We start from the raw sequence: 12,703 nt of genomic DNA on the forward strand, positions 1-12,703 counted from the left end.
CGTAGCAATATCTGGCAACATTGTACATTCATAAAAAAAGCTTATAGACAATCTGTAATTTAATTGCTGACAGGAAGATACCACAATCGGTAAGACAAACGCAGTGATCATCGTTAATATCTGAAAGAAATGTATAACACTATCAAAAACAATAGCATAATACAAATCTGTTTGTAACAGAATGAAATAGGCTACTATGCCAAATAACGTTAACGTTACTGGCCAGCAGACGTCTCATGCTCTTTAGTTAACCTTAAGTCATCAAAAAACATTAATTAAAGCAGTGTTTCTCAACTGGTGGGTCGCAAAAACGTTTTGAGTGGGTCGCGCAGTGTGCAGTCAAAGAAACAACAAACGTAATTCTGTTTTTTCTGACGCTAGACTATTATTTTGAAAGACGTGCTTGAAAGCGGTTGACTCTTCTATCAGTAGGCCTAACGTTACCTGAGAAAAACGCTTTTTCCTCATTCAGTATCTACGGTCAAATGAGATGTTGTCAAGTTTTATGTCGGTGTCATTATTCTAACGTTATTTTTATAACTTGTTATAAAATAAAAATTCCCTCACCTAAAAAAAAAAAAAAAAAAAGAACTTTCCAGTCCTGTCAGTCATACTGTGCTGGTTGCGCGCACTCTTCCATTACACCGCAAATTTACCATGGTAACAGACCTTAACCCTCAAAATGCCACTTTTTTTTCACTGTGTTTTTTTGTAATGTATTTCTAAATGACTGTGGTCTCATCACATACCAACTTATTAACAAAAACTGTTTTGGAACTGCTACCTTACCTTTACCTGTTGCCTTATACCTCATTCTCATCAGTATGTGCATTTTCTTATATACAGTGTGTATGTGTGTACATTTATATACACATATATATATATATATATATAGATATATATATATATATATATATGCAAAAGTCTCTAAGTGCCATCTGAAAATTTCTTCTAGAATGGACATTTTTATCAAGCTCGTATATTTAAGTTCAGTAATTTCACTTAAATGTCAATTAATAGGTCATTTTAATTGTAATTTAAGTGAAATTACTGAACTTAAATATACGAGCTTGATAAAAATGATCATTCTAGAAGAAATTTTCAGACGGCATATATATATCGCATAAATATGTCAATTTCCAAAAAAAAAGGGTCGCAGCTTAATGTCCATGGTAAAATGTGGGTTCAATGGCCTAACCAGTTGACAACCACTGCATTAGAGCACAGCCAAAGTTATTATTACTTATCCATATAGCAATGTTTATTATGGAAATCTATTACAGTAATCAGTATTGTTACATAACCCATTGTGATGCAATAAAGAAGGTCTAATTTAACAATGTTTATCCTCCAAAACAGACAGAACAGAGAGAGTGTAGAATGGCAAAAAGGTTCCGGCAAAATACATTAGATGTATTTCTTAAAAAAAAGCCTAAATTGAAAGACACACACACACACACACACACACACAAACACGCGCACACACACACAGAGAAACACTATAGCAAATAGCCTGTAAATAGTTTGTAACATGTAAAACATTATATTGAATAAAAAATATTTCACAATCATCTACATGTCTGTCTATTTTGAAGTTTAGGCTATATGTAGTACATTTGTGGGTGTTATTATAGCACAATTCTTAACACCTTACTTCGGACCTCACTAATTTTCAAACCCTGGTTACGGCCTTGATTTTGAAATACTACTAGAAAAACCTAATTTTCATAGAAGCTAGGGGTGGTCACATGTGGGAGTGGAATTCAGGTGGAATTCGTGAGAATAGAAAGTTGGATCCTCACGAGTAATCACTCGTGTTCCTTATTTGTGAGTTTCTTAACCACCTGTCGTCTGGTTGATACAGGATTTGGAGCTACAGTACACTCTAAAAAATGCTGGGTTAAATACAACCCAGTGCTGGTTAAATATTGGACAGAACACATGCAACCAACAGTTGGGTTAAACCCAACCTTCTGGGCAGTAGCCCAACCACTGGGTTACTTGGTCTAAACAACCCAATCTCTGGGTTCGTCCATATTTTACCCTCCGCTGCGTTGTATTTAACCAGTATTTTTTAGAGTGTAGAATGCAAGGCTGTAACCACCATTAAATTTCAGTGGAGGCGTACCACTGCCCAAAACACAGGAACGGCGCGTGATGGTTTTTTATGTTCACTGTTCGATATCGTCATAGTCTGAGGAAGTTTTCTTCACCACTACCCTATTTTACATGGTGAAACTATTGCTGACAAGTTGGCAGCTGGAACTGGCATTGAATGAAATGCATTCATAAGATTAAAAAATATGTTGGTCAGCACTTCCTTTGTTACACTCTTAAAAAGTGCTGGGTTATTTCTGTAAACACATTGTTGGGTTAATTGTGCTGGGCCTAGTTAATAATTAATAATATCATTAACGGTGAAACATGCATCTTACTCTGGGGGGAAAGTTTAGTATAATAAAATCAACAAAATAAGTATTCGTGTTAAGAAGGAATAGTAGCCTACACAAACACATTTCCAAAACTGTAGAAGGTTATTTAAAAAGAAATCATTCTTGAATTATTTTGTGATAAACATTTTACTGTCTTAAGTGCACTCATTTTTTTAGCCTATAAATAATAATAATAATAATAATAATAACTAGGGTGATGTCAGCTAAAATGGGCCATGTTTCTCTGATCACAATTCTGTGACTTTTACTACTGCTTTTCCTCGTCGATCAAGTAACGCCACTACATCTGCTCAGGCCCGCTGGGTTCGCTACTTTTCTCCTACAGCCTGCGAGGACTTTGCTACTGCCTACAAGGCAACTGATGAATTGTCAATCATAAACCGGTTCTCAGAAAGCTCTGACGCTGATGCATATTGTAAGTTGTTTAGTAACACCTGGCTGAGCATCGTTAACAATATTGCCCCTTTGAAGATGAAGCGTTCTACTAAAAAATCTGCTCCTTGGTTTAATGACTCTCTTCGTTCACTTCGACGGAATTGTAGACAAGCAGAACGCAAATGGAATAAGGACAGGTTGCAGGTGTCCTATGACATTTTAAGGGAGTCTCTCTCTGTTTTCCAGAAAGCAGTTAAGTCTGCTAAATTTAAATTTCTTTCTGAAATTGTCTCAAAAAATCACCATAGACCAAGAGTTTTATTTTCAACTATAGACGCTGTTTTAAATCCTCCTGTTGATGTTTTCCCTGATGTGTCTGATCTCCTATGTGAAAAATGTCTGTCGTTTTTTGTTGAGAAGACGACAAGGTTAAGACCTCAATCACTTGTGACTTCTCATGCTCTTCTATTTGGAGCATGTTTGATTTAATTAGCCTTCAGATCTGCAAAGATATTATTGATCATCTGAAACCAACTTTTTGTCCTTATGATAGTATTCCATCACACTTTTTTAAGCAAATTGTTGATACCATAGGGCCTGATCTCCTGTTTTTTATTAACATGTGTTTGAGTACTGGTACGGTCCCTGACTGCCTAAAACATGCTTCAGTCACCCCTCTTTTGAAGAAACCAAATCTGGATGTGTCTGATTTAGGTAATTTCAGACCAATTTCGAATCTCCCTTTCATTTCAAAAATTTTGGAAAAGGTTGTGTTTACTCAACAATTTTACTGACATCTTCCTTTATTTCCCTTTCTCTTCTCGTCTCTCTGTTTCCTTTCTTTGCTTGTGCTCCTGCCATACTGTCTACAATGCATTTTTTTTAAAGACTTAAGATTTTGTATGGATACATATCTAGGCCTATAGCTAGATCACCCTCAATTTATGTCTAAAAGTGTGTAAAAATGCATAAAAATGCAAAAAGTCTCCTGTGAGGGCTAAGTTTAGGAGTAGGGTTGGTGTAGGGCAATAGAATATAAGGTCTGTACAGTAGAAAAACCATTACACCTATGGAAGTCCCCACAAGGATAGCGAAACAAGTGTGTGTGTGTGTGTGTGTGTATGCAGTCCATTTTAGCTGAACATTGTGGCTCATTTTAGCTTAACCAGCCAACTCTATAAAATGACCTTTTTCACAAAGTTTCTTTTATAAATTAAACTTTTTTTTTTTTTTTTTTTTTTGAAAGAGCATGTCAAAACAATGTTCATAAACCTTTGCTTTGTTGGTAAGCTTACTTATAATTGCTTTAGTACCTTTATTAGTGATGAATGAAATTTTCTATGTCAGGCTCAATTACCTTACAATTTCTCTGACAAGCTTCATATAACACTCTGCCCTGCCCGCCTTAAAAAACTCAGACCAATCGAAATGATTGTTACATGTCAACAAGGGTTGAAGCAACAAAGCAATATCAGTTATTGTGATTTTCTGTAAAAAATTAAAAAAGATATGAGGCTACAACCTTATTTGGCCCATTTTAGCTGATTTCACCCTATTATTTTATTAATAATTTTATTATTGTTATTATTATACATTTAGGTTACTTATGCATATTTTGTATGCGACTTACAAAAGAGGCACAAATTACAAAGTCAGTCACAATGCCAGGTTTATTATATAATCAAGTGCTAAGATTATTACAAATTAAACAAGATTTTGATGCACATCTTTCTTATTAAATCGTTGTATTCCACCTCGTACTCAGCTGATCGAGAATCACTTAAGACAACTTGCTGTAGTAGGCCTATTCCACATAATATGCAATAAACAATAATAGGCTGCAATATGATTCGTTAACACGTAGGTTATAGGAGCTTGTTGTTCTTCTAAAATGAATCGTTATTTGGAATGTTCCAAGAACGTTAAAATGTCCAGTTTGCTTAACGTTCCTAGAACGTTCTTTTATGGTTAGCATAATGTTCCTACAAAGTTCTTTCCACCTACATTTTATTAAAAATACAACATCCTAAAAACATTTATTTGGAAAATTACAATGTTTAGTTTAATAAAATGTTATTTTAAGATTAGCGGTGTTGCAATATTCTTTCAAAATCCATTCATCACATCATTTCTAAAAACCAATTTTTAGGTTGACATAAATTGACCTAGTTTATTCATCTTGAGAGGTATACACATGCATACTACTGGAAATACATCATAATATGGTAATTAAGTCAACTGCAATTTCCATTTTATACCAATTTGAAAGGAACAATTCCTTCAAATATAGTTAACATTTAGAAGTTATCAATAAAGTTATTAAAATGGAAAAAGTGGCCTTGTTACATGTAATTAGCTGATAAACTGTCACATGATCTCAGGCAGGGAAGGAAACTCAGAGATAAAAACAGGTAAGATTAATAGATAAATTATTGTAAATTAGAGTCCAGTAAACAGTCCAGGTCATACACGGGGACCCACACACGGAATAAACGCTTGGAAATGTTTGCATGGCATGACAAGACTTCACAATGAGGAAGCTGGGAGAACGCTTTAAATAGTTCAGAGTCAATGGGAAACACCTGTGCGTGATCAGCCACAGGTACGGGGTATGTGGGGAATGAAGCCAATTGTCCCATTACTTTTGGTCCCTTAACAAGTGGGAGGCACATATGCAAACTGTTGTAATTCCTACACCGTTCACCTGATTTGGATGTAAATACCCTCAAATTAAAGCTGACAGTCTGCAGTTAAAGCACATCTTGTTCGTTTCATTTGAAATCCATTGTGGTGGTGTATAGAGCCAAAAAATTTAGAATTGTGTCGATGTCCCAATATTTATGGACCTGACTGTATGTTCCCGGTAGTTTTTTTTTTGTTACATTTTGAGACATTTTGCTTGCACTATGTGTTTGCACTGAAAAGATAAGAAGATTTTAATATATTTTCATCTTATTACTTCAGTTAGCCAATTTTTTTTTCTCCAACATCAAAATGTAACCTATGTTCCATGTAGGTTTTTTGTTAGTTTGATACAAAGGTATTAACATATGAATCTGTTTTTATTATTATTAATAATAAAATTGTTTTTAAGTCACTTACCCTTTGAGGCTGGTTATTTGTCACCTATGGTATCGATTTAGTTTCAATTACAAATTATAATGGCATTTATTATAAATTTATTATAAATTACAATCTCTCATTGAGCACAAATACAAATGTTTTCATATTTGCAATGTAGCATTAGTTTGCTAAACTATTATTTATTATGTAAGCAATGCTTAATAGTAGTGCTGGGCGATTTTTCAGATTTTATTGATTAATTCGAATTTAATGTTTTGCCACAATTTTATTTTTTAGAAATCGAGGAATCAAGATTGACAAATTAACTGAGAAGCTTGAGCTGAGGGTTTTTTATTATGTGTCAAAGCCTAAAATAAAACCTTTTTCAAGCTTGAAAATAAAGACTGTCTAGACAATAATGATGAAATAATATCAAAAATAAAAACATTTGTCTGAAGATGAATCAAATTCATTCAAAATGAATTTGGAATCATGTAAACCATGAATTTTTTTTTTTTTTTAGTGGACTATCCATTTAAGACAACTCAAATATTCAGTCATTTCTGATGATCTCAGCAAAAATGTTAAAATGTTGCCAAGTAAATGTAAAGTTGTTCTGACATGTGTCCTACCTTGTGTGTCTTGAAAAAGATCTGCAGTCTTCTTTTCAGATAGTAGTAGATCTGCGAGGATCATAGCTTGAATGGCTTCCTGAAGACAAAAAACTAAATTAGTGAAATTTAACTCACAATTAAGCAACATTTACGGGCAGCTTATTTTTATGAATCATAAGACAACTTTTAACTTTTAACTACTACAAAATTAGCATTCACAATTACCTGACATCCGTATAAAAAACCAAATCAACTTTAGGATAGGTGCAAGTAGAAATATTAAATAATTGTTTCCATCTATAAGTATATAACTATAAAAAAGGGGTCGTGGCCTAACGGATAGAGTTGGACTTGTAACCTGAGGTTGTGGGTTCCAGTCTCAGGTCCGGCAGCATCTTTGGAGATGTTGCCACAGTTCTTCTGGATTTAGTCTGTCTCAGTTTGTTCTGTTTCTTCATGTCATTCCAGACAGACTGGATGATGATCATCAGATCAGATCTCTGTGTGGAGCACTGGCTGTTTTCAGTCTCTTTGTGAACACAAAAATCTCACTGGATTATTACATGGCAAAATTAATGTTTGGAAATGTAAACGGATATTTCCTACTGACGCATTACAGCAAAAGATTGAAATAACTGACTTAAAACTTTTTTTATTTTTAGAATATACTAGTGGCCTAAAACTTTTGCACAATGCTGTATATATATATATATATATATATATATATATTGGGGGATTTAAATACCCTATAATTTATGGGGTGGATGAAATTTAGGTAGACAACCAAGAAGTGCCAGTAAGCAGAAAGAAACCTAAAGCATTAACACAATAAATATTTAGCTTGAGCAACCTTTACCAGACCCAGTTCACAGCAAAACCCTGATGGTGTGGCTGATTTCCATAAAATACACTTAAACGTTACAACTTGTAAAAATGTAAGTTATATTACAAGACTAAGTGTTGTGTAATTAACAGGTGGGGACCAGCATGGTGATGCATTCCTGCACATTTTGTGCCTTGGTGATGAAACAACGACATCCCACACCTTCACAATAACATCTTCCTTCCTGGGAATTTCTCCAGCATGCAGTATATCATATTGATGGACATGAGTCTTCATGCGTGAAGTATTTGAGGGCAACAGTTTTTTCTGGCCACTTGTAACGTTTTAATTTTTTGTCACATGTATTGTCTGTTTGATTGGCTTAGTTTAAATGGCACAATGTTTGGACTGATTCTCATGCGCCAATAATCAATTTCTTAGTGTTATGATGCTGCAATGTTGACAAAGAATAGGAATCTACAGTACCGAGTTTACAAAGTTTTGTGTTTTAAAGAAACTGATCTACAAAAAGCGTTGTTTTATTTGTGTCTTTAGGGGTTGGATGCAATGTGTAACAGTAGCACCCATTCAAAATTTTTTTTAAAAAGAAATGTGAAAACATTGTGTAATTTTATTACAGAAAAATAATAATTTTACATTACTTTGTGATTGTTAGTTTTTTATTATTGGTAATAACGGTAAATATAAAGGCAGCAAGGCAATGAGACAACAAATAACCCAATGTTTAGGTAATGTTTAACCCAGCAACCACTGGTTGGGTCAAATAAATAACCCAGTGCGTGTTCTGTCCCATAGTTACCCAGCGGCTGGGTTATTTTTTAACCCAGCATTTTTAGTGTACACTAACCTAAAACTATTTAACATCAGTTGTTCTAAGAGGAAGTCTGCTTAAATACATATCCAATACGTCCAATAATGGCCAGAGCTTGAGTATACTGAATATGAAAAAGTGAAAACTACTTGCTGAATGACAAAGAATACATGTGCACCATTATAATTGTATAATACACACTACAGTTCAAAAGTTCACCAGTCTTTTGCTCACCAAGGCTGCTATTTGGTCAAAAATACAAAGATAAATATTGTGAAATATTATTACATATTAGAATGTCTTTTTTCTAGCTGAATATATAAAAAGACTTTTTATCTTTGTGGTGCAAAGTTGAATTTTCAGCATCATTACTTCAGTGTCACATGATCCTTCAGAAATAATTCTAATATACTGATTTGCTGCTCAAGAAGCAACTGTGCCGATTAATAATTTTGTGGAAACTACAAAACATTTTCAAATACTTTGATGAATAGAAAGTAAAAAAGAACAACATTTTTTAAATGGAAATCTTCTGTAAAAAAATAAGTGTCTTGTTACCGTTATCAATATGTATCAATTTAATGCATCCTTGGAAATTAAAAGTATTAATTTGTTCTAAAGAGCTTAGGGACCACACATTTTTGAATGGTAGTGTACATGATGAACATTGTATTCAACATATATATTCAAATGAGTCTCCATTTACATTTGAACCCAACACTTGGATATGTCTGCAACAGTAAATTGTATTCAATTATAATTTATTTTCACTATAAAAAAATAAGCATCAAGAATACACTACGGTGTTGTGATTTTTGCACAGAGATACAAACCTAGAAATGACATTTTAAGTGATTAACCAATAACAAATTCAGCTTTAGGTTTAACAGAAATAAAGCAGCCATTGCTGAAGTAATAATAATCTGAATGTTATCTGTAAATCTGAAACTCATATACTCAATAAAATGCACGAAAAGTGACCAACATATCAAGTCATGAGCTTTTAAACCCTCTCATCAACCCTCTACGATCCGTTTCAACACAGATCCCAGGCCACCTTTAGCCACTTGTAGAGGCGTCATCTTTTCCTTGTTCTCGATGTAGATGCTGGCACCATGTCCCACAAGGAGTTTTGCAGCCTCTGTTCGCTCCTCGTCACATGCAAGATGACTGGCAAAAACAAACAAAATCTTATGCCGAACTGCTCTGAGGAAGAATTTATATATAATTATGAGCCAATAAAGAGCAGTAACAGTGCTACTCACAGTGCTGTGTTTCCCTCCGAGTCCTGAATGTTGGTAGAAGCACTCTCTTTCAAAAGAAGCTGAATGAGTTGATAGTTGCCTTTGGCAGAAGCTCTGTGTAGAGGTGTGGATTGCAGTTTATCCGTTGCATTAGGATCTGCACCATTTTCCAGCAAAATCTGGGCTATCTGTTGAAAAAAAGATGCATAAACAATGCATTATAATTATTTTATTAAAACATACATTTCTTTTTGAATATAATGATTATAAAAATGTAATCTATTAATACAAAATAAGTGTTCACAATTTTCAGAAAGATTTAATGTAATCATTTAATCGAACTCTTGAGAGCTGGCAATGTATTAATAAAAAAAATAATATAATAAAATATTAATAAAAAGTTTCACACTTTTCAGAAAGATTTAATGTAATCTTTTAATATAGCTGATTAAAAAGCGCTGGCAAAATATTAATATAAACAATATTAAAACGTTAAAAAAGTTTCATGTTTTTTGAAAGATGTAATGTAATTTAATATAACGTTTTTTTAAGTGTTGGCAATATATTATTATAAAACATATAGGAAAATATCAATATAAATAATTTGACAATTTTCAGGAAAAATATGAAAAGCTACCAGAAAAAAAATAAAAATCCCTTTCATCGAAACTTAGGGGCGGTCACACATTCATGAGATTTGAAATGTTGGATCCTCATGATCAATCACTAGAGTTCCTCATTTGAGAGTTTCTGAATGAGGAAAAAAAAAAGAGCTGGCAATATATTGTGGGGAAAATAATTATTTGATGCCCAGCTTATGTTTGCCCACTTACAAAGAAATTAAGTGTTTATCATTTTTATGGTAGGTTTGTTTGATCAGAGAGAGGTAGAATAATAATTTTAAAAAAAATCACATTACATAAAAGGTTATAAATTGATTATCATTTGATCGAGTGAAATAAGTATTTGATCCCCTACTAACCAGCAAGAATTCTGGCTCCCGCAGATTGGTTATGTGCCCATGTAGAACACAGAATAGACCTGTCACTTTAAGAAGATACTCCTAATTTCAGCTCATTATGTGAGAAACCTGTCCATAGAATCTGTCTCTTCCAACTACTCCATTGCTTCGTATGGGAGCAAACTTACAAAAACAGCAGGGGATCAAGAAATTATTTTCCCGCACTGTATTAACAAATGATTATTTTGATAATCAATTAATAAAAGATTATTAGAACGATTAACTGACTAATTATTTCACCGATTCTTCAGTAACCTTAGATTGATTATTCAGCTTTTGTAATTCTTTAAAATATTGAGATACATATTCTACACATATTCATACAGGGCTGCTCTATATACAGAAAATGAAGTTAAAATTCAAACCAAAAGTGACACTGACAATGTTTTTATGTTTAAAGGGATAGTTCACCCAAAAATGAAAATTCACCCTCAAGTAGTTCCAAACCTGTATGGATTTCTTTATTCTGCTGAACACAGAGGAAGATATTTTGAAGAAAATTTGTAACCAGGATGTTTTGGGGCAACATTGACTTCCATAGTATGAAAAAAAATAAAAATACTATGGAAGTCAATGGTCCCCCAGAACTGCTGTTTCCCACATTCTTCAGAATATCTTCCTTTGTGTTCAGCAGAACAAAGACTTTCATACAGGTTTGGAACTACTTGAGTGAACTATCCCTTTAACTATTTTTAGGTGAACTATCCCTTTAACACTGTAAAGCTGCTTGCTTTAAAGCAAATATTATATAAATAAACGTGGCATGAGTCACATGACTTTCCTGGAATGCCGATTGCAGTGCAGTTATATCAAACTTATTTTTACCCCTAACCGAAGATTAGTGAATAATTAACTCAATAGTCAACAATATATATAAAAAAATGTAATAAAGAAAGAAATACTATATTTTTGACGTTGAATAGTGGTTTGATTTGATATGACCTAAAGTAAGGGCCTGCAATAACATGTGACCCTGGAGCACAAAACCAGTTTTAAGTCGCTGGGGTATATTTGTAGCAACAGCCAAAAATACTCTGTATGGGTCAAAATTATAGATTTTTCTTTTATGCCAAAAATCATTAGGATATTAAGTAAAGATCATGTTCCATGAAGATATTTAGTTAATTTCCTACTGTAAATATATCAAAACTTCATTTTTGATCAGTAATATGCATTGCTAAGAGCTTCATTTGGACAACTTTAAAGGTGATTTTCTCAATATTAAGATTTTTTTGCATCCTCAGATTCCAGATTTTCAAATAGTCGTATCTCGTCCATATATTGTCCAATCATAAACCATACATCAATGGAAAGCTCATTTATTCAGCTTTCATATGATGTATACATCTCTTATGATTGGTTTTGTGGTCCAGGGTCACATATAGAAAATATTAATATAAATGTTTCACTATTTTCATAAAAAAAAAAATGTCCGTGTAATAATTTAATTAACTCTGATTAGTTAAAAAAGGCTGGGGAACGCTGAAGCTACCTCATATCGGTTTTTCGATGCTGCGTAGTGTAGTGGGGTACAACCATTCTGGTTCACAGCGTTCAACTGAGCTCCTTTGGATATTAAGGATCTGACAATGTCTTCTCTCCCAGCAGATGCTGCTATATGAAGAGGAGTCCAACAGGCCTAAAATGACATAAAAAGGGTAAAGATCTCCACCAAGAGGATATGCAGTGAATGACAAAGCATCAATAGTGCTACTATCTGGACAAAAACCCTGTGTCATGTATGAACAGGACATTTAAATGAATTAGAGATCAGTAATAACACTTCTTTTTAAATACAATAACACTAAGACTTCTGGACTGAAGCAAGACATAATGCTGACTCACATCATCCTTGAGATCCACTTCAACCCCAAGATCCAACAGAAACTGCACGATATCCACATGTCCAGCTGAACAAGCCCAGTGCAGAGCAGTCCTGCTGTCCTGTATCAAGTGTGATATTAACATTTGAATCAACAGACACACTTCAACCTAGCATCATGCTAACACTGTGCATGTGCTCCTACACTGCCCACACATACCTGATCTGTTTTATTCGCTTGTGAGCTGTCAGACAACACGCATTTTTTCAGTTCTTCAAACTTCCCAGTATAAGCCAAATTACAGATTTCTACATTTGATACTGTTCCCTCCATCTCACACTTCTTGGGGAACGCCAGAATGACAATTCAATTCAAATGACCCCGCCCCCAAACAACAAGCTGCAATCTCATTGGATAAAACAACTTTCTTAGGTGCCGCAGAATGGTGCCTGATT

At 33.8% G+C, this 12,703-nt stretch overlaps 1 protein-coding gene across 1 annotated transcript; it reads right to left on the reverse strand.

The window, feature by feature from the left end:
* Positions 1 to 7,930: 7,930 nt before the first annotated feature.
* Positions 7,931 to 12,637, reverse strand: LOC306853722 (uncharacterized protein). The gene is made up of 5 exons (XM_079391351.1): positions 12,468 to 12,637; positions 12,271 to 12,369; positions 11,918 to 12,064; positions 9,426 to 9,592; positions 7,931 to 9,330 (listed from the first exon to the last, which is right to left on the reverse strand). Exons 1-5 carry the CDS (start codon positions 12,579 to 12,581, stop codon positions 9,177 to 9,179), a joined length of 681 nt encoding a protein of 226 aa, XP_079247477.1. The 5' UTR covers positions 12,582 to 12,637; the 3' UTR covers positions 7,931 to 9,176.
* Positions 12,638 to 12,703: the final 66 nt, after the last annotated feature.

This window comes from Barbus barbus (genome assembly GCF_936440315.1).
Source record: "Barbus barbus genome assembly, chromosome: 33".
In the NCBI taxonomy this organism is placed as follows: Eukaryota; Metazoa; Chordata; class Actinopteri; order Cypriniformes; family Cyprinidae; genus Barbus; species Barbus barbus.

Excerpts from the sequence above, each read along its gene's own strand:
- LOC306853722 (XM_079391351.1), bottom strand. The coding sequence starts at position 12,581 with ATGGAGGGAACAGTATCAAATGTAGAAATCTGTAATTTGGCTTATACT. Across the intron at positions 12,370-12,467 it reads AAGCGAATAAAACAGATCAG|GACAGCAGGACTGCTCTGCA; the intron begins GTATGTGTGGGC and ends CACTTGATACAG. Across the intron at positions 12,065-12,270 it reads AAGTGGATCTCAAGGATGAT|GCCTGTTGGACTCCTCTTCA; the intron begins GTGAGTCAGCAT and ends ATGTCATTTTAG.